The sequence below is a fragment of the Phlebotomus papatasi genome, chromosome 2 (assembly GCF_024763615.1).
Source record: "Phlebotomus papatasi isolate M1 chromosome 2, Ppap_2.1, whole genome shotgun sequence".
In the NCBI taxonomy this organism is placed as follows: domain Eukaryota; kingdom Metazoa; phylum Arthropoda; class Insecta; order Diptera; family Psychodidae; genus Phlebotomus; species Phlebotomus papatasi.
This window is the reverse complement of record NC_077223.1, coordinates 24,135,997-24,159,480: the sequence shown is the minus strand read 5'-3', so window position 1 is coordinate 24,159,480 and position 23,484 is coordinate 24,135,997. Positions and strand designations below refer to the sequence as shown.

General features: G+C 36.3%; 1 protein-coding gene across 1 annotated transcript; it reads right to left on the bottom strand.

Moving 5' to 3' along the window:
* Positions 1-3,244: 3,244 nt before the first annotated feature.
* Positions 3,245-23,450, bottom strand: LOC129803183 (histone-lysine N-methyltransferase, H3 lysine-79 specific). Its single transcript, XM_055849572.1, has 5 exons — positions 23,258-23,450; positions 22,544-23,165; positions 11,873-14,149; positions 7,555-8,384; positions 3,245-4,005 (listed from the first exon to the last, which is right to left on the bottom strand). Exons 1-5 carry the CDS (start codon positions 23,277-23,279, stop codon positions 3,380-3,382), a joined length of 4,377 nt encoding a protein of 1,458 aa, XP_055705547.1. The 5' UTR covers positions 23,280-23,450; the 3' UTR covers positions 3,245-3,379.
* Between the last annotated feature and the right edge of the window lie 34 nt (positions 23,451-23,484).

Sequence of the window (23,484 nt, the reverse complement as noted above, 5' to 3'; positions counted from 1 at the left end):
TCTGTAGGAAAATCTAAGGATTTCCTGGGATTATGTTTGGTGGGATTATGAACCTTATAAGTAAGACATTTTTTTGGCATAGTTGGAGAATCCATACGGTTTGCATGGTAGTCAGAAAAAATCACTGAACTTGAACATCATTTTAGTATGCGAAAGTTCAAAGCCTCCCCCTACCCCTAAAATCGATTTCAAATTTCAAATCAATTGGGAATGCAGCACGCATGAAACATGATGGAAATAAAGGTTTGAATTTGAAACCTAAAGGAAATATTTGAAGAAGCTAGATTATTCTTAATGAATAAATCCTTCCAGGTAATAATATTATTTTTTTTATTTCATAAAAAAAAAAACAAAATTAATAAACAAAAAAAACTTAATAAATAGCATTATCATTATCAATTTTAGCCTTATAAGTTTTTTTTTTTAAATTTCCGTGAAGAAAGCTTATTCTATTTTTCCTATCATGTCTTTTTATTTTTCTTCTGGAAAAGTTTTAAATAAAATACTAAAAAATTAAGCTTCTAGTAGGGTAAATGTCCTAATTCAAAACCATTTCCAGACGCTTTAACTTTGACAGAAGATTCAACACATTAAAAGTTCATATTTTTTCTGAAGAGAATTACATAAATTTGCTCATTGACTCTTCTAGAATGTTACCGTTTAGTGAAAATTCTTTAGACATAATTTGAAAACTTCTTAAATACAAGAAAAATACGCCAGCGTAAAATGTTTCTATTGGAAATATATTAATCCAAATGGAGACAAGGGAAAGTTTTTAATTGGAGACAAGCAGTGTAAGTGAAACCACGACGAAAAGCTTCCAAAACCTTTTTGAATTGCTCTTGAGTGCAGGATTTGTTCTTATTCCAGGGCTTTACTCCTTTCCCATCTATAACAATAGGTAAATCTCTCCAAAAAAAATCATATTTCCAGGGTTTCCTCTTGAAGCATTTGCAGACATTTCAGAAAAACCCTTTTTGTTCACGAAATAGGTAATTATTTCATTTGAAAACTTCATGTACCGTTAACAATAAAGATTAGCACTTAATTTAACTAAAATTAACCAGAAATGTGACATTAAATGTTAAACAAAACGAATAAACAACAGTCACCTTATTGTGTTTTTCATTGGTCGATCAATGAAAAATTCGATGGTGAAAAGGTACACTTTTAATTTTTCTGAGAAATTAACAAATTAAAATTTGTGCATATGAATGGATTTTCGCTTTATTTGAAGCAAAATTAACTAAATAATGAAACTGTGGTATAGAAAATTAATAAATATAATAATTTAGTACTGTATTTATCACGAAAACAATAACGTTTCCATTTGGAGTAGCGAAAAAATTCCATTTGGAGCAGGTTTTGAATTAGCTTAATTTACCCTATATCGAGAATTTTTAAAGTTTGGAACGGTTCTATTACTCTATTATTTAGTTTAATTTAAGGATCGTGGTAATTGCGTTTTCGGCAAAAATGAATCCACTTAGTCTTACACGGGGAAAAAGAGGAAATAGGCCATGGTTAGCTGGTTTTAAGAGCTTAAAAAGGCTCTTGAGGGCGCATTTCTCAACCGAATGGTATCATGTTTGGGCTCATAGGAAAGGTCTTGGAATTCTTAACAAGCGTATTCGATTCCAATCTAATTTAACTCATTTTTATCCAAAATAATTTATATTAGATGTGCACATATATTCTGTCAGTAGAAGAGGTCTAAAGTTTGGAGTGGTATATCTCAGCTCCTAATGAATATAATTGGATGAGTGAACTATTGTTGGAAAACTTGGTTCATTAGCTTTTAGAATCTGGTATACTTAATCTGCTATGGATAAACCATGGTCATCCAGAACTATTTGTGTAGAAGAAGACACTTTTTGCAACGTCTTTTTTGGCCATCTACTGCTGGAACCAGGAGTAACCCACAATTCTCGCACAAGGACTATTTGTTAGAGGAATTCAAAGGGTATAATTTGTGGAAGAATCTTTTTTTTGGACATCTTACTTTTTTTTATTCATCGACTTTTGCAAGAATTTTGAAGTGTTAAACACAAGGAAAAAAATACAGAAATCCTAAAAGAATGGTTTCTGGAGGGGAAGGATAGACATGGGGATGAAATCGATGTGATATTTGGATTTCTTGGATCAACTTATGGGGGAGTACTTAGAACATTCCAAGTCGATATCTTCATTAGTTTGTCCAGAAAATGAGATAGATTTCTGTCAAGGATTTCTGTCATTTTTTTCTTGCGTTTAACACTTCAAAATTCTTGCAAAAGTCGATGAATAAAAAAAAGTAAGATGTCCAAAAAAAAAGTTTCTTCCACAAATTATACCCTTTGAGTTCCTCTAACAAATAGTCCTTGTGCGCGAATTGCGGGTTACTCCTGCTCTCAGGAGTAGATGGCCAAAAATGACGTTGCAAAAAGTGTCTTCTTCGACATAAATGGTTCTGGATGACCATGGTTTATCCATAGCAGATTAAGTATACCAGATTCTAAAAGCTAATGAACCAAGCTTTCCAACAATAGTTCACTCATCCAATTATGTTCATTAGGAGCTGAGATATACCACTCCACTGAGAGAAATCCGAAAAAGTAAAAATAACATTCCGGAAATGTTAATTTTACCCTTAATTATTGATTCGAAATCGGTGTAAATATTACCCTTTTTAGGTGTATTATGGGTTAAAGTTACCCTTTTTCATGTTAATTTTACCCTTAAAAAGGTGTAAAATCAACATTAAAAAATGTTGATATATTTTTACACCTAAAAAGTGTTAAAGTTACGAGGAAAAAAATTAATCGCACCCTCTTTTTTTCTCACAGTGTACTAATTTTACTTTTATTATCAATTATTTCTTATAGGAACTTTTGGTTTAAATTCATTTTGAGAGCATTCACAGAAAACCAATAACTATTTTCGCTCTTTCGTTGGCAATAAAAAGGACGGTAAAAAATTATGAAAAATCTTAGATCAAGATTATGATGTGAAATGTGCTAAAAAAGATTAGTTATGACTGTTTTTCTGATCACTGTGTTGGAATTTTTGGGCAAGTGCTGTTTTACTTCCGACTGCGAACAACACTCTACAAAAGCCAATCATTTTTTGTTTGATTTTCGATGACAAAGAGTCTACTGACTCTTAGCTTTTTTTATTTTTCATTACTCAGCATAAAATTCCTCCAAAATGCCTCATTCACCTAGACTTCAATTCAACACTTCCGGCATAAAAATATCCTTTCGAATGTTATTGACGGACTTTTTATTTTACTAACATCGGCAGTGTTACATAAGTAGTGAATATAATGCATGAAGGAGATGAAGATTAAACTTTTAACACTATTGGCTTAATTTAAATTACTCACTTTGCGCGACCGCCTTCAGTTATCCGGCGGATTTCCGGGGTATCCTCCAGAAATTCCAGCTTCTCCCACCCAGTGCCAATCCTTCCCCTTCGGTCGAAATTTTGAAGATTTGTGCAGCTTGGAGGAAGGTCCAGAAGATCCATCATCAGCACCCGCAAATCCCCCTGCTTCCCCCTCAATCCCATATTCCCACTTCCTCTCCCTGAACTTCTTCTTGTAGTGCTTTTCTGTGCGCGACTGCCTCTGATACTTCAGAGGAATGTTCAGTTGCTGCTGTTGCTGACTACTCATTGGCACCCTGGCCGCTGAGCCACTTTGCGGTGGCGGCGTGAGGCTGGGACTGGGAGTATGTGGAAGCATCTCTTCCGCAAACCCAGGAGAAATGTCACAGGTCGTAGCCACAGATTCTGTAGTCGTTACTGACAATGAAGATGTCGATGAGGCTTTTACTGGTGCCATTTGCGGTGCTTGATGACAGCTCTTACTATCCCCATAGTGAGGAGATCCATCTTTGCTGGAAGGCAGCGAAGCTTCTTCTATGGATCGACGAGTTTTGTCCAACTCAATTGATGCAAAAGCCACCAATTTGTCAAATCCACAGCGAACTCTGTCTTGCCAGTGGCTCTCATCATCCAGGAATTCTGCAAAGTGATAGGCATTTTGGGCTGGATGTTAGACAGCGGACTCTTAACATTTTTTTTCATAATACTTTAGATCTCGTGGCATAGATCAGATTTAAATTTGAATTAGCAATAACTGAGACTTAAAATTTGCTACAGTATGAAGTACGTTCCTTATCGTATCCTCTAATCAAAAACACGCAAGGGTAGAATTAGGGTGGAATCACCATTTCTCGCCAGTGTCCCACTTTTCGCCACTTAGGTTAAAGGCTCATAATTTTGTCCAGTTTCTTATTTTGGACACTTTGAGGATAAAATTGGACACTAAAAATAAATTGATTAAAATTATGGATTTTAATTCCAATATTTGATGAATAATTAATTCTATCTAAATATTTGTTCTTTTTGGAAGATTTTAACACTAAATACGTTAAATTTTGAATATGATTTGAGTTGAAATGGCTCTGTTGAAAATTCAGTGTGAGCAATTGCTTAGGGTCATTTGCCTAAAGCGAGACAGTTTGGAAAGTTGGACAAAGCAGTGTGGAATGTGAGACACCTCCTTAAAAATTTGACAATAAATCAATTAAATATTTCAATTTTCGATAAAAAGATTATTAAATCTAATTTTATGATTATTTGAGAAGTTAAAAATGCAAAAGTTGTTATTAAACAATCAAAGAGTGACTTTCAAGAAGAATTTAAAAAAATGTTTTGCATTTGTGATATTCATTGACAAGATAGTTGTCATTTTCTTTGTTTCTTATGGAAGTTGCTAGGAAAATATCAAAGTGTTTTGTTTGATTTTTCGGCATAATTTGTGAAATATTATTAAGTCCTTAGTGAAAATCGAAGGACATACATCTATTTAAAAGGTGAATAAAAAATATTTGTGAAATATTACATTTAAAAAGGATAGAAAAGTGATTTAATTTCGTGTTGCTTTCAAAACAAGTTTTATGAAATCTTGGACAAGTTGATTTTGTGAATGAATTTGGTGGTTATGTGCAGTGAAATCATGTTAACAAGGACGACAAAGAACCTTAAGTATCCGGAGAAATAGTTGCAACAGCAGTTAGCAGCTGATAAGGAGAAAATCTCCTAGAAAAGGCTGCAAAGATTTCCTGATTCCGAAGACCACTTTTTCTGATAGAATGTGTAGTAAATATCGCAAAAACTCCTGGAGAAAGACAAATAGGAGCCTCTACATCTACAGAATTCTCAAAGCAAGTGGAAAAGGACTTGGGCGGATGGGGAATTGAAATGTACTAAAAATTGCATCCGCTTTAAAGCTATAACTGCTGGACAGCGCGAGGCGTCTGTGAAATTTACAGAACCCCTTTTTGGTTGGACGTCCAGAAAGTTCTTGGTAATTAGCGTTCCTCAACTGTTACCCGGACATAAAGGAGGGATTAGTATAACCATCCAATGTGCAAGTATACAGAGAAAACCCTCAACATTTGATTTTTTATATATTTTGTCATTAATATCACTATGTCCAACTTTCCAAAAGTTTTTGTCCAACTTTCCAAAATTTTGTCCATCTTTTCAAAATGTGTTATTTTTTTAATTTCCGTGAATTTCCGATTATTCGGTTGCAATATTTAATAACAACTGTTAAGATTCTGTTAAAATATTTGTCAAAGAATCCCATGATACAAAAAAAAAATGGTAAAAAATAATTATTTATTCAGTTTAAAACTGCATTTGAAATTGATTTTTTTCTTAAGTGTCTCGCTGGTGGACATTTACCCTATACGAGAAATATGACAGAACTTCGTGTTTACTTCAGTCTTATTTAGCTGTGGTGAAGTACTAACAGTGTTTCTTCCCTATTTTTGAGTGATATTATTGAATATTCATTGAATATTGTGTTGATTCATGGTAATGGTGATTTATACATTTGACCTGAAGGGAGATTTGCCTTGTGAATTAGATTTTTCGTGTGAAAAATGGGAAATTTTTTAAGTCATTCACCAGGTGATGGTTCTTATTTTGGACAGGTGTTTTTCTCTCGAAATTTTGTGAAGTTTTAGCTTTTGTGATGACTAGGTTGGACAAATGCCTGAAGAAACAAAGGAGCATCATCTCTATGAATGAGATGTATTGAGAAAAGCCTTGAAAGGCTCCCGGAAAGGTCAAGGAATGCGCTAATCCTCACGTACTTGGAGTACCGAAGTCAACTCACTTTAATAAATGATATGGAAAGTTTCCGTGCTTCTTGTGACATTCTACGTTTCCGTTACATGAACAGGAAGAGGACTTGGTAAGATTGGTTCATGAAATGAAGAACAATGGGCATCCTGTTGAGGCGGATTACCTGTCCAAATTTACAGCCAAGTTGTCCAAATTAATAACCAAGTTGTCCAAAATAAGAGTCAAATTCACCTCTACATATCAATTCATTTTTAAACGTATTAAAACTAATTTTAGTAAAAATAAGACGATAAATAGCTTACTAAGTTTCTAAACAAGTTTCTAAACAACCCTTCTGAAAAGAGTTTAACAAAAAAAGTCAATTAATATTGAAAATATCGCACTTCAAACTCAGTACATTGATGCTTTAAGCATCCTGTCCAAAATTATGAGTCCTTACCCTAAGTAATTATTTTATTGCACAGGAACTCAAGATTAACCAGAAAACAGTTTGGAACCATTTTCATACAGCTGTGTTCAAGAAAAAGCTCGATGTATGGATGTTGACGTAAGAGAAAAAAGAACCTTTTGGATCGTATTAATGACTGCGATTATTTGCTGAAACGTATCAAAATGGGTCACATACGAGATCAAGAGCATGTTGTCGAATTGTGAAGACTCTTTACCAAGATAAATAGTCAGGTTGAAATTAACGGCCCAAAATGTTGTTCTGTGTGTTTGCTCGGATTTGTAGGGAATTTAAGTTTCTGCCCAATGACTAAATACTCAATTCAGACATTTACTGTTAACAACTAACCAGATTGAAGTAGAGAGTGGACAGTATTAACCAATAGGAAGGGTTTTATGTTCCATGAAGACTACAACAGACGACATTCATCGTTGGCTAGATCAGCAACTGTGCTAACTGTGTTTCCTTTATCTCTACATTCACTGCATACTCCACGCAGCTGTGCGTCGTTTACACATTCGTTGTAAATGAATGCAGACGCAAATGAAATCCAGTTAGCACGGCTGTTGATCTAAACGATGCGACGGCGACGACGTCTTTAACGACGAGACTTGAAAAAAGGGCAATTAAAGTTTTTTTTTACCATTAGGGACGATGTCTTCTTTAATCGTTGAAATCTGAAATAGCCTTCAAAATCTACGAAAATTACTGAGCAAAAGTGTAATTTTTACACTCTGAAGTGTAATTCCACGACTCTAACCGATTGCGATAGTTTGATCGTAAACAGAAATTTCACAATGGACAATACCAATTATCTCGTACAACACACTCTTAACCAAGACACACTCCCCGAACGGTGTCCACAAATGGTCTCCAGTCAAAATTTTATTTGGTATATTGTTTGTAAATTTGATCTATGGTGGCGTCATAAGAAATATTTCAGAAACTTAAAGCCTCAGACTTACCATCATCCTGTCTGCGTCCCTTCTGCTTGTCATCCATGACACCGTAATTAGTGTCCGGACTAATTGTGGAATCTAAGGAGGCAGACTGTCTGTCGCAGTTGATGTACGGTGGAGCTGCATCAACAATACTCCTGGTAGCTCCCTGATAGTATATCAACTGAGAGTCCTGCTTTACATCCTCCTGCTTAATCTGCATCGGCTGTAGATCCATGGGATGCACCTCATGAAGATCCCTTGGTTGAATTTGCTGCGGATGCGAATGATCAGTCTCCTGCTTGATCTGCAGCGAAGCAATTACACGGGCCTGAAGAGACGCAGCCAGTCCTTCGAGAGGTGGATGAGGAGCAGCATGATCGGAAGTCTGAGCATTCGACGATGGCTCGGCAGTGTAAGTAAGCTTCCTCTCCACCCCCCGATGACTTCCGGGAACACCAGCAAAGCCATAATCCTTCTTCGTTGTCGCCACATTGTGCTCCTTGGCAAGCATCTCCTGCTCCGAGATCCCACTCATATTTACAGCAGCATTTATGATGCACTGATTGGAAATCTCCAGTGTCCTCTCAATTTCCCCATTTACCAAATCCCCAATTGTCTTGCTACCTCTGTGGAGGTTAACTGGCGATTGTTGGGCTGTGCGTTCCTGATTCAGGTGCCGCCTTAGGGCAATTTTTGCCGGTGACACTTGAGTGTAATCCGGTTGCATTGCCGAATAAACTACACCACGATGCGATTGTGGAGGTAGCCGCATTCCCGGTGAGAAGGTGCTACTGCGCATCTTTGAGGGATCCATCTGAGCCACAGCTTCAGGTGTCATGCGCTCATCATAGCGTCTGAGAAGCAAAACGACAGCATAAGGATCAACAACGATCCAAATTACGCAAAATAATTACAGAAAAAAGCAATGCCAAGTGTAAATTGAATTTCCAATAAATTAATTACCCCAAGAAGTAATGGAAATTCGGACTTTGATAATTTAGTTATAATGCAGTAATTATTCAATTCTATAGTACATTGAAGATTATTTAATTGATTTTTATCAAATTTTAAGAATGTTGTCCAGAACGTCCAATTTTACGCTAGTGGTTCGTTCCTAGGATAACTGTTGATATAATCTGTTATAATCTCCCTATGTGTGTCTCGACTAAAATCGATGATTAGGCAATTTTTCCTTTTTTTATTTTAAAACAATAAGAAAAGAAGAAAAAGAAGCATATCTTGAAAAACAAAAAAAGAATATAGTTGATATAAATAGTTTAACTGTCAAAATATTGAATAAACAAATAGAACTGTTGAAAAAAAAACAGTTTTTGTGCCAAAAAAGAAAGTCAAAAATGCACCTGGCTAAAGCTCATTCTTTCCGTACAGAAGTAGATCTTGGAAAATTCGAAAATCTATTTGAAGATCCAAAAAAGAGACTTTCTTACTTATTAATACTTTCGCAAGGTGGCGGAAGTTACATCCTGTTCGAATTACGAGGTGCTCAAGTGTCAAAATGTGTCGATCTTCGCATTGTTGTGAGGAAAAACGACGACGTTTACTGTTCTTGCGCCAGCATTTAATCACTCCATAATCACTGAGTAACTCTTTTGCCAGCTTTTTAGTGTGATACTTGATAAATTTGCCCCACCTTGTTCGAAAATTTAGTATGAAAATTCGAAATTGAATTTGAATTCTTCGAACTTTAACGACTTTTTGTGAAAATAAAGTTCCATTTACTTTTTATCCAAGACACTTTTGGAGAATCAAAATCTACTTCTGTTTGGGCTCAAATAGCTCCTGGTCCTGGTGATAGGCAAAGATGCATACCATATGATTTGTTTGGATAATCCCGATATTTATAATCCCGGGACTCCCTGTGCCCTTTTTGAGAAGTAGCTTTTAGGAGACGTCTCAAAGTCTATTAACACAGAGGTATTAAAGTCTAATATCCTCTTTCAAAAGCGTTCAAAATATTTTGGAAAACCAATAACTTTCCGAATACTGTTAATTTTAAAGCATTGAAGACATCAAAGAATAACACAAAATTCTTCGGTGTGAACGTTTTTGTATATCAATTAATTGATCACATTTTTTCTTCTTAAATTTCTTAATCTGCGGATTACTTTACATCATTTACTGAATTTATTTTTTTTTTTAATAAAACACTCTTATGAAAACCTTAACAACTTTTAGCTGAGATTCTTTACAATCTCAGCTTTTGTGGTCACAGGTGAAATCCGACCTCGTCAGAACGGGCCCAAATTTTGGATGTACACGTTTTGACACTCATAGATCACGAAAATCATGTGCGCCAAAAATCGATTTTCGTGGACGTTTCGTCCCGTCCCGTCCGTTACATTTCGACTTCTGGAGAGAGAACGGAAAGAGATATCGACAAGCGGTTTTCGGCAAAGGTTACAAGTCATTGGGCCGCTAGAAGTTGATGATGTCAAATCCATCCCGATCCCCCCACCCCCCTCCGCCATTTTGGAACACCCAAAAATTTTGTTTTTTCGATAACTCAGCCCCTATGGCATCGATCGACCTCAAATTTTAGTATGTTATAACTGGGCCTAAGAGCTTTCGATCGATACCAAACTTCACCCCCTCCGACCCCCCTGACCTGAGCTAGATGGGGTCAAAAATTGAATTTTTGAATGGTCATATCTCCGGTTCTAATTATCGGAATGCAAAGAAATTTGGTGTTTTGGAAAGCTCTCGTGGAGCACTACAACCCTTGTGACACCTCAATTTTATCTGATTTAATCGAAGGCCCGATTAATCGAAAAATCGATTTTCGATTAATCGATTTCGAATATTTCGAAAACTAGACGATGCTTTTTCTTTAAATTTTAATATGTTGTAGCTGGGGTCGAGGCCTTTCCAATGGTAGGTCGCACTCCTCCCTTGATGTTCCCTGACCTGAGCTATAATCAAAAATGTCTTGACCGGACTGCATTTTCTGTATTTATAAAGGGATTTCGATGAAATTTGAGCCTACATTGTATCTGAGAGCACGATCTTTCTAATTATGGGTCCCATCCGTCTCTACCCCAACCCACTGTACCCCGACCCTTACTATACCCATATGGACCGGACTCTATCACTTATGTTTATTAACCGATTTCAATGAACTTTTTTTTCTCTTGTTGGTCTTCCCCACTCGGACTATTTAAAATAGAAGATGACCAGTGATAAGCCCAGATAAGTTTATGGTAGCTGAGATTCTTTACAGGTGACCTCGAAATGCATGCAACTCGCGGTGCTTGCAACTCGGAATGCGTGAAAATTCGATTGTGAGTTGAATTTTGGGGGTAAAGAATCGCGTCGAGCCAATTTCATCCATTTCGACTGCCGAGAACAGTTTACTCGACGCGATTCTTTACCCCAAAATTCAACTCACAATCGAATTTTCACGCATTCCGAGTTGCAAGCACCCCGAGTTGCACGCATTTCGAGGTCACCTGTAAAGAATCTCAGCTACCATAAGCTTATCTGGGCTTATCACTGGTCATTTCTGAAGTGTCTGCAAATGATTCAATGGGAAACCCCGGAAATATGATTTTTCTGGAGAGATTTTCTTTTTGTTTTAGATGGGAAAGGAGAAAAGATCAGGAATAAGAACAAATCTTACATTCAAGCGCAACTCAACAGGGTTTTGGAAGTCTTTCGTTGCGGTTTCACTTATACACTGTTTGTCTCCAATTAGAAACTTTGCCTTGTCTCCATTTGGATTAATTTGTTTCCAATAGAAGCATTTTGCACTCGCGTATTTTTCTTGTATTTAAGAAGTTTTCAAATTATATCTAAAGAATTTTCACTAAACAGTAACATTATAAAAGAGTCTAGGAGCAAATTTATGTAATTCTCTTCAGAAAAAATATAAACTTTTAATGTGTTGAATCTTCTGTCAAAGTTAAAGCATCTGGAAATGGTTTTGAATTAGGATATTTACCCTATTTACTGAATTTATTTATTTTTAATAAAACACTCGACCTTTTTATAAAGTTTTTAAATTAAAATAGAGATTATGTTGGGCTTTTATTTAGCAGAGACACAATTCGAGCGATTATAACAGAACCTCAGAAACAAACCACTCGGGGAGATTTTCCAAGACTCGTTTAAAGGAGTTTTTATTAGTATTTCACCCATTTATTGTCCATTGAGATGGATTCAGTGGATATTTGGGGGTTCAAGACCTTTTAAATAAATCGAAGTATCATCTGAGAAGGATCTCTAGTAATTTGACCTTCTTGCGAAATTCTTTTAGATGTGAAATTGTAAACAGTCTAGATATGAACCTAAATTCTGAGAACGTATTAAATAATCTTTTACTCACCCTGCAGCTTCCATTGCAGCCTCATGTTGTACTTGTTGTTGCATCTGCTGCTGACTAAGATAAACCTGATAGGCCGTTGAGAAGGACTCTGCGGCGGTTTTCTTCATTTGCATCCCTTGAATGGCAGTAAATTTCCCAGATTCTTGTATCAAGTCAGCCACTGGGACAATTTCGTGAGTTGACGTTGATGGTTGCGGTGGGATTTCCGGCTCCTGCGCCTGAAGGATGACACTTGATGATGATGGCTGAGTCATTTTGGGCTCTCGTTGCTGTTGTGCCATCTGCGATCGCCTCTGCTCTTGATCCTCATTCAACACCGAAGTTATGATACTCTTGAGGCGATCCTCAAAATTAACCACCTTCGGTGTATCGTGAATCTTGAGCGTGGGAATGGCCGTTGAGGTGGGTACTTGTGGTTTATTCGGCGTCGTTGGTGGATTGCTGAGATTCATCTGTTGTGGCTGTTTTGTGAACACAGGAGCTGGCATCAGTTCACTATCGAGATTCCCATGTTTGGATTTTTTGGGTTCTTTGGGTTTTGAGGCTTTCGCCGTTGAACTTCCGGCAAGTTTTCCCGCCTCAATCTTCCTACCCGTTGCCAGAATCTTCTGTGCCAGTAATTCGGGATTCTTTTCGTCAATCTTCCCAACATCTGGCACATCTGGCCACTCATGCATTCGCATACGATTCGATCGGGAACGATTTTGTTTGCCAGTGGCTTGAGTATCGGGATTTGGCACATAAATTTGTGGATTTTGACTGATAATCTCCTTGGTTTGCCTCACACTCTTCTCCAAACGTCGAATTTCCCCTTCCATTGCTGACATCTGACTGTAGATTCTCTTTCGCTGCGCAAAGGTATTATCAATTTCTTTGAGGACAAGATCATAGGAGAGATTTCTCGTGAGATCACTCTCCTTAATCTGATCTGTCTTGTAGAAATTCTCTGCTAATTTCCTCACTCTATTCATCACCAGCATCTTTTGCTCCATCTCAATGCTACTCACCTGATTCTGAAGGCGAGTAGCTGTGGCCTGGAGCTCTTTGTGCCTTCCCACAATCTCTTTGGCCTTCGACAGCAAATCATTCTGACTGGAAGTACTGATACCCAATTCCTTCATTCTTGCCTTCAGCAGAGCCACACTGTCATCAATCAACACCCGGATTTGCTTCTCCAATTGATTAGCTCTATTCAGCAATTTCCTATTCCTCTCCTTCTCACGCTCAATCTGCAACTGGAGATTTTCCTTGTAGCTGGGTGTCTTCATCTGCTCCAGTGCCTGCATATACTGATTCCGGAACATATCCAGCAAAATCTGCAGGGCATACGGGGTCTCTCCGGGAGCCGTTGGAATCTCCAGTTCAGTGTGTTCCATATTTCCCGTGAGCGATGTCAATTGCTGATCGATGCATCCAGGAGCTGGGGGAAGTTTCTTCCCCAGAGCTTCCACCGACGTGCTGAGCAGAGTTTTGCTGTGCAGCAAATCCAATCCCACAATTTTCAGGCTCTTTCTCTGTTTCCCCTTCCGAAGACGCCCACGCTTCTTCTGTGTCTCCAGATTCGTATTCTTCTTCCGGACAATTTTCTTGTTCTTCTTGCCTTGTTGACCCTGGGACTTCTTCTGTGGGGCTCCACGTGAGCTCGAATTGTAACTATCATCCTCCGACTGACTGCTCTTATCCTTGGAACTGCACCAATCACTCCAGGCTCTCCTGGTGGTGGGTCCTGTGACTTCAGCATCAGTATCCGAGGAGGAATCATACATAACCTTGGCAGCAGTATTCCTCTTTCCCTTTTCCCTGGTACTTGTCCGAGTATTGGCAGCCGTTGTAAATCCATACTCCCCATCAGTTGCCTTCTGATTCTTCAGTCGCTGAAAGTATTTCTCCAACTTTGTCCTGTCAATCACATGCAAATAGTACGACACTGGTTTTCCCGTCCACGAAACACTTCCCCTCAATGGGGACATTTCCGTCACATGCATTATTGTCCCAATGTCCGACAAATTGCGATCAGTTATGCGAAAATTGATTGGACAGAAACTCTTGGAGGAAACAATTCGGGCACCATCCTTGAGATCGGCAAATCTCTCCTTCAACTGATGATCCACATGTGGACCAAAAGCAAAATTATTGACAAAGACCACTGTGGCCGAATTGATCATTTCCCGGTGTTCATCAGCCAGGAAGTCACCCTTGATCAGACGATAGTCCCCATAGCGCTTCCCAAACCACTTCATCCACAGCTTAAAGTTGTAATCCATGCTCTCGGCGTACCTATACCATTGGAAAAATTTATGAAATTTTCCACGAGGCATTGCTCTGAAAATTCTTTGTTTGATAAAAAAATATTTGCCAATCTTTTCTGCAAATCAATTAACCCTGTGAAGCACTTTTAGGGGAAAATTTACGTGAAAAAAAAATGTTTAAAATTTTTATAATTCCAAAGAAAAAAAATAATTTACAAAAAGGGGATTTATTGCCCTGATTAAACGAAATCAAAAATTTTCCTTGTTTGAACCCATTGCTATTCTCAATCCAAAAGAGTGAATAAGGGCTATCGGCTATCAGTAATCTTTAAAGTAAGCTTCAATAATTCTATTAATGCAAACTATTTATAAAAGAGCTTGCAACATAATTAGGATAATTAGCAAAAAAAAAAGCTTTATGGTACTAGTGGCGGATATAAGTGATAGCAAAGAGAAAAGGCCCCTACCACGAGGCGTCCCTGAACAGCCCTTTTAAATATTTTATACGTTTTGTTTAGCTCATGAGACACTTAATTTTATCCATTCAGCATCTTTAATATTTCAGATTTTAAAGTTTGAATTTACTATTCGATTCTAATTAAACATTTTAAACGAGGGCTTAGCGAGAGAAAGGCAAAAGGGGCCGTGGCTCATCCTTCACGATATTCAAAAAATAAAAAAAAATTATAAAATCAAAAATAATTCAAAAACATTGAAAATTAGCACACCTTAAGGGGTTACATGTATAACATTGTAGTATAACATTTGAAAAATATTTTCTAAAGATTTCAAGTCAATCGGAGTAAAACTCTCGGAGGTAGAACAGTTTCAATTATGCATTCCGCCCGCGCGCGCATATTGTTGTAAAACTTTAACCCTTTAAGGACGATTGGGTCACCGGTGGCCCAAAAATGAAGTTTTTCCTACGTCCATCTAAAATTGTATCTTGCGCTAAAGAGTGAGAAAAAATTATTTTTTCCGACCCCCATTATTTGACCCTCTCGTCCTTAAAGGGTTAAACGCGTTTTTCTCAAAACACCATTTTATGCTCAGCGTACAATAGCTTTTGTATTGTAAACATGTTTTTAACATTTCAATGAGAGTGAGTGAGATCTAGATCTTGTTATCTCTTGTTAAATCTTGTTAAATTTTGAAAACATGTTTACAAAAAAAAAATTATTGTGCGTTGGGCATTCCAATGCCGTAGTCAAGATTACTCAGAGTCTACTGAACCGATCTTACTGAAATATTGCATACTTGTTTTAAGAAGTATTATCTAGTGTTTTGAAAGAAGGATTTGTACTTCATTTAATCAAAACCATTTTTACAATACAAATTGTGTTGAAAAATAGGGTGAAATTGATACTTTTTCACAAGAACTTTTGCCAAAAATCCAAATTTAATTTTTTCAAAAATCCTTCCTTCATCCACAGGTCCAACTAATCCCCTAACAGAGTATATTTGGTTTTTTGATTTCAGATGAACCTACTGGGAGAAATTCCACCTACCGCAAGTTCTTTTTTTTAGGAATGGTTCTGAAAATCAGGTACCAACGGTCGAATTTTCAAAATTTTTTTTTTTAATTTTGTTCTAAAGTTACTCTTTCATATCCCAAAAGTTGGAATTTCTAAAATATTTTCGACACAATAAATTATTATCAGAAAAAATGCTTATATTTTGACCTGAGACCCATGTAACCCCTTGAGGACGTTTTGATTTTTAAATAAGCTCAAATTAATGAAAATTTGAAAATTTGAAAATTTCCGAGAAGCTCTTTTTTGCGTTCGAAAAACGGTTTCTTTTAGGGATAATTCTCCAATAGAGCATCTGATCAATCCTGAATGATGTGCACCTCAATTTTGTTTTTGGTCTATTGGTGCTCCCCCTTAACCATTTGCGGACTGGGCCTTTCACCCTGTATCCGCCACTGGCACTGACTATTCCAATGAAAAATGAACATGTTTTTAGTACATTACTGTTCTTAAGTCCTTCTGCATTATCGACTTTTCTTTGTGTTGTTTCCCGTCACGACTGCTTGGTGGTTTTAGTACACGGCGAGAACTGAAGAAAACAGTCGAGACAAAAACCAAAAGAAAGAAAAATCGACGAAGTAGAAGCAATTGAGAACAGTAAAGTGCTAAAAATTTATTCAAAAGAAAGATTTTTCCTTTTCATTTTTCATTATAGTAGCACCATTATTCTCCGACACGTTCTCAGAAAAGACTGGGCTTTCCAACCAACAAATTCTTATAGGAAATATACCATTATACAAATTCGAAAAAGGAAACTTATACCTCTTCAACGAGAAAAATGCTTTTCAAAGCATTTTTAAAAACCTGTATTATTTAGAAAATGTATTTAACTGTTTAGAAAAAGCAGAAAAGGCGAACTGGAGAAAAAAAAAAGAAAAATGAAAAGGGGAAATCTTTCTTCTGAGTATTATCGACTTTTCTATATGTTGTGTTGGTTTCTGTCAAGACTCTTTGGTGTTTTTTTTTTTTTTTGAATACGACGATGACTGAGGAAAACATTCTTAATAGAACAACTAAGACAAAAAAAACGCAGAAGCACATGAGAGCATCCACGTACTAAAAATATTCTTGAGAAAGATTTGACCTTTTCATTTTTCATTGGAATAACACCCTTATGGTACTATTCCAACAAAAAATTAACATATTTTTAGCACTTTACTGTTCTCAAATGCTTCTGCATTATCAACTTTTCTTGCTGTTGGTTCCTGTCTCGGCTGTTTTCTCCAGTCTTCGCAATATTCTAAAACCACCAAACAATCGTGATAGGAATCAACATAAAGATAATGCAGAACCACTTGAGAACAGTAAAAAAAAGGGAAAGTGCACTGCACATGTTTTTTAAATACATTACTGTTCTCAAGTGCTTCCGTATTATCGATTTTTGTTCGTTTGGTTCCTGTCTCGACCGTTTTCCCTAGTTCCCGCTGTGTTCCAAAACGACCAAACAGTCGTGACAGGAACCAACACAAAGAAAAATCGATTATAATATAGAAGCTTTTGAGAACAGTTAATTTCTAAAAGAAAAACATGTTCATTTTTAATTTGAATAGCACCATTATGCGTTTTCTGTCTTTCGTAAGCAGAGATACTGCCGGCAGTCTTTTCAAATTGATATATCATTAATATTAGGTGAGATTCTTAACAATCTCACCTACTATAATCCTAACAAAATCTCATGTCCTCCGATTGGCCCCAAACTTTGCCAGAATGTGTTTTGACACTTCCTGATCACGAATATATGGATGGCTAAAAACCGTTCCCGTCCGTCCGTCCGTCCGTCCGGCCGCTCTTTGGAGCTTAATAGCTCCTAAACTAAAAGAGATATCGACTTGCGGTTTTCGGCAAAGGTTATATATCGTATGAAAATTGCAACTTGGTGCATTGACCCCCCACTCCCCACCCCTCCTTCCGCCATTTTGAATACCCCCCTTTTTTTGTTTTCTTAATGGCTCCGCCCCTATGGCATCGATCGGGCTCAAATTTTAGAATGTTATAGCTGGGCCTTAGGGCTTTCCATCAATACCAAACTTAAGGTCCCCCGACCCCCCTGACCCGAGCTATAAGGGTCCAAAAAAAAAATTCTTAAAATGGCCATAACTCCGGTTATAATTGTCAGAATTTAAAAAATGGGGGCTTTTTGGAAAGCTCTCGTGAAATGCCACTTCTCCTTCTAATATCGCAAGTTCATAAAACCACCGCTAGGGGCGCTATTATTAAAAAGAAAATTTTTAAATCTTAAAAGTTAAATAACTCAAAAATTCCTTATGCAATCGGGCTGAAATTTTAGTATGTTGTAGCCGTTGATTATACCTATCAAACAAAAAAAACCTTAAGTCGATCCATAACCCCTGACCCGAGCTATAAGGGGTCAAAGTTCGAACATTGACCGGCCTCTATCTCCGGTTCTAACTAACATAGCGACCTAAATTTTACCTTTTTGGTTTCGTCTCGATGAGCACTTTCAGATGGAAGTTCAAAAAGTCCCCATAGGTGGCGCTGCGATAGCGTCAAAATTCATCGAAATTCAAAATCATTTTTCTCAAAAATTCCTTTGTGCAATTTAATGAAATTTTAGTATGTTGTAGTCCAGTCTAGGACGTTTCCAAAATGGTGCGTATGTGCGCTGTGGTTTCAATAGAACCGGAGATATGAGGGGTCAAAGTTCACAAAATTCAAAAAATCATATCTCCGGTTCTATGTGACCGATTTTGATGATCGAGGCCTTAAACGAAAGATCTCACCAAATGCTACAACTTTCTAGAATATTTGAACTTCGTGGGACCAACACCAGGGGCGCCACAGTCGAAAAACCAATTTCAATATCACATAACCTCAATTATTTCGACTGTCGCTAAACCGATTTTGATGATTACTTCGACATAATTGTAGAGGACATTTGTCTCTACATTTCGTCCATACATCATTTTCCGCTCAGACTACGCTATCACTCCAATTTTGCCGTTTATGTGTGAAAAAAATGATTTTTCCCATAATAACGCTTAGAAATCACTCAGATGTCAATTTGACTGCCTCTACTCCACCAAGACACTTAAAATATGGTTTTAAATGGAAAGTCCCACAAAATACAACAATTCTTTGATATAGTTGAAGTTCAACAAATGAACACTTGGGGCACTCTGGATGAAAAAAAAAGTTAAGAAACAAAAAAACTCGCTTATCTTGGCTTCTGAGTAATCGATGAGATCATGTTCTATGGGAAAATTATAGAGTACATTCTGGTCTACATTTCACCCATATATCACTTTTGTGCCAGTTCATCCAAATCCTTGATATTTTGATTTAAATACAAAATTTGTATAATTTCACGAATTTGATTCAAGATAACTGAATGGCGACTCACAATTTCAGCTCTAAATCGAATTTGCATGCACTCCGAGTTAGCTCACGTTAAGAATCTCACCTACATAAGCCGGTTAGGATTATCTGTCCTTTTCGATTTGCTATGCTTTCTTGTTAATAAATACTTCCTTAAATCCGAGACACATTTACGACTTAAGCCGAGAGACGACATAAGGTATCTATTAAAATAATGATTTAACTAAAATCCTATAGATTTCCCACTAGCTAATCCGTTTCTTGACTGAATCCGAGAAACATATTAGTCAGAAATTAACGGAAATGTAATTTGATCATTACAGTGGGACCTCGATAGAGTCAACCCTCGATAGAGTCAATCTCCAATAGAGTCAATCTCCAATAGAGTCAACAGCTATTTTTTTACTACGGACTCCGATAGAGTCAACTTTTCCTTTACTATTAAACTAATATTATATGATTTTGTTATGATTTTTCGAAATTAAAATCAGTGTTTTGGTGTATCAATGTAACGTTTTTAACACAAGAAAAACATTTATGTAAGTATAACATGGTAATATTATGAATCATTTTCCAGTAGAATCATTTTTCAACAAAATAATTTTCTTTTCGAGATTTTAAGCGTCTTGACGGATTTAAAGTTCCCTTGTCTTTTCCCTTTTGTCTTAACATTTTTTTTTGATTAAGCATATGATCACTATATAAGAAGAAACTTTTTCAAAATTTATTCAAACTTTTTAAAGAACTAACTTGTTTAAAAAAGAAGTACATAAGCGACAGAAAATTAAAATTGGCCAGCAAAAAACGGTTAAAACGCCCTTCTTTTGTACATTTAACGGCGTTATCACACTTGCACATTAAAATTTTAATGTGATTCACATTAATTGTCGCTTGTGAGCGTTCAAATATGTTATTTGTGTCTTTGAGTCACTTAATATTTGGGGTTTTTCTATTGATTGATAAAGAAGTGGACTTGGCCTGCAAAAATAAGTTTAAATTTACCTAAAGCATAAATATTTTTCACATTAAAAAATTAAAGAGAAATTTCATTAATTTTTCGCATTAATGCTATAAATCAATTTATATCAAATTTTGGGAGCCAAGTCTACCTTTTTATCAACAAATAGATCACATTTTGAATATTAAATGATTCAAACACACAAATTAAACATTTGGACTCTCACCAGCGACAATTAATGTGAATCATATTAAAATTTTAATGTACAAGTGTGATAACACAGTAAGATTAAAGTTCTGAATGGTTAAAGATATTGACTTGGAGTTTTCTTCTAAAAAGAAATCTTTAGGACACCATTTCCTTACTTTAACATCGTGAGTGGACCTCAATATTACCACATGGAGAGTAATACAGTAGACTCTCGCAAATTCGGCTCTTTTAAGATCGGGCTACTTCCCAGCGAGCACACTTAGCTGAAAAAAGTAGCGTTTTCAGCATATTTTTGCTGAATCGACTAGCAAAAATTTGCTGACTTATCGGCAGTTATCGAACAAAAAGTGCTAACCAAATATATGGAAATGGCACTGAATCGCCAATTTTGTTTCAAGGTTAGCAGAATTCAGCTGAAAATACATATGTTTTCAGCTGAATTGCAATCGGTTAGCATTTGGTGATCGCTGGGTTTTTAATTCGGGCAGCGGTTACATTTGAAAAAAGTTTGTTGTCATTTTTCAAGTTTGATTATGATTATCAAATGAATCAAAGATGCTCAAATTTAGCATGGTTTGTCTTAGTTTTGATGTGATTTTGCATTATTGAGGGATTTTCATGCAATTTACGATATATATGAGTGTGTAAACTCAATATCTATATGCACATGTCGCCCGAATTTCTGTCTAATTCGGCTGACATTTCGGTCCTATATGCCCGAATTTGAGAGAGTCTACTGTAATAATAAAAACATTCCGCAAAATCTGTCATTAATCTTCAACTTTTGCCCATACATTATGACTTTTTTGGGCCAAAGAGTGTAGAATTTATGGATTAATTAAATGAAAATTCGACTATCGTTTTGAATTTAACAGTGATTTAAAACAAACATAAATCACATTTTAACTGATTTTTTCGGACTCCAATAGAGTCAACAAATCCAATAGAGTCAACAGGCCTGGAAATAATTAGTTGACTCTATCGAGGTCCCACTGTATATCTATCTATTTAAAAAAAATTGATTTGCTATGTTTTCTTGTTAATACTTCGTCAGTTAAATCAGCATTTGTCGTAACTTCATTTTTGCGATTTTGGGATATATACATATTTAGAATCGGCGTAATTTTGTTTATTAAACTCACTTGAGAAAAAGAAACATTTATAGGCCCATTAAAAATTATTTTAAACAAAAATTATCGTAAGTGCCCTTAATTAGTAAAAATTTATCAGAATTTGTCGTAACTTCCATTTTTGGGGAAGTTACGACAAATTTTCATACAAAATTTGCTCTAATCAGCATTTGCCGTAACTTTTTTAGCTCACTTGCGTGGCTTGTAATTTGCAGCAAAAATTGAATATTTCTCATTAAAAAGTTCACAAACTCTTCCAGATATCCAAAGACAGTGCGAATAATGCAACATTAAATCATTTTAATTCGATATTTGTGAGAAAAAAGTGAGAAAAAATCTCTGTCCATCTGTCATTATTTCAAAACAAAACAAGCGATGCGGCGCACAAAATTTATTAAATAAAATTTATGAAATAAAAGCTTTTAGTGACAAGGACCACAGTTTAATTGACTAATTTAGTGAAATAAAGGCACTAATTATCACTAGAGTAATTAAAATTGATATAATGTGTTTTTGAAAATTGTCGTAACTTCCAAAATCTCCATACATTAGAAGTTACGGCTTTATAAACGATGCAAGTTACGATAAAATATTACTGTGTTTCTTTTAACATATATCTCAATATCTCAGCTTTTAAATCATTTTATAAAGATTTTCTCAAGTTAACTTACAGTTTATTAGTGCCACTTTTATTATTTTGACTCAAAAGTATCGCATTCGGGGCTCATTTTTAAGAAAAAAAATACTGAACTGAAAATTTCGTCTCCTGAAAAGTTGTCAAAATGAAGTTACGACAAATGCTGATTTAACTGACGACTTCTTAAGTTTCTTTATTCTTGTTATTACTTCTCGGCTTAAGCCGTTTCTTGGTTTAAATCGAGAAACGGATTAGTCAGAAACTGATGGAATTGTAATCTGATCATTATTTTGATTATAATAAGGTTAAGCTCTCTCTCGGCTTAAGTCGTAAATGTGTCTAGGGCATTACTGTGAAAAGCCTGATTGGCTCAACATGTAGCTTACTCTTTCGCAATTTAATATCTATAAAAATTGGATAAATTGAATTGAATTGAAATAAAATAGTGCCACGAAGGGTTAATGATTTTTCTTTAAGAATTTAGCAATAAACACTCACTGTAGTTGTATTGAACTAAAAAACAAAGCACATATTTTAGAATTCAGTACAATTTTATCTCTGCAATATTTCTATGAATGTTTCATGAAATTTTTGAAGCATAAGCCAAAAATCTTGGTACCTGGATGGGAATTCCGCACGCTCGATGCCAAGGCAGATTTTTGTATGGGTAGCAGCGGCCATCTGAAGCACCACTTGACCAACACCCGATCCCAGATCGATAAACACATCCTCCGGCGAGATGTCAATTTGGTCAATCATCTGACAAACCAGATCGTACGAGGTCTCACCGTAAACTTCCGGCGAGAAAGGTTCGTACTGATTGAGTTTGTCCGGATCATCCACTGAGCCATTGTACACCTGCTGCAAGATGTGCTTAAGCAGTCCCTTTGTGGCTGTCTTATTGAGACGCTGTTCAAATGTCCCAGAATCCCTTTCTCCAGCTATTATTCGTCCAATTAGCTCATTGTAAGTGTCACAGAGCTTAGTCATAGAGTCATAGCAAGTAGTTTTGACATCTGTGAAATTGAGCTGCTCATGAGCCACCTTGGACTGGGCCATATCCTCAAAGACCCACCGAATGGTCTCAATAATGTCAATGCCACAGTCATGTTTGTCCGATCCTGAGCCAATTTGCAGGGGCCACGTGTACACTAGTGGCTCCCCACCAGCTGGAGATTGCAGTAAAAGGCTCTTTTCACCCCCTGACAGCATTTTTCGCGATTCATGCCCACCTATTGCACCTGAAATTGGCATTTTTATGGGATCATCAACCTCTGATGTCTGCACCCAAACAAACATGTTGCGTCTCTTTTTCCACCCAATTCTCACTCACCTTTCAACTTTATGTCCTGCATTCCTATGTATATATGTGCTTTGATGATTGATGTACAAATAAATACAATTTTTTTTCACTTAATCACAACATTTTATACACTTTTTAGCTTGTCTACGGGCGAAAAATGCTTATCAAGAAAATATTTTGACAGCCATCTATTTTTTTTTCTCACTCGAGCGACCCCCAGGCAGGCAACTGAGGCATTTAAAAATTACAATATGGCC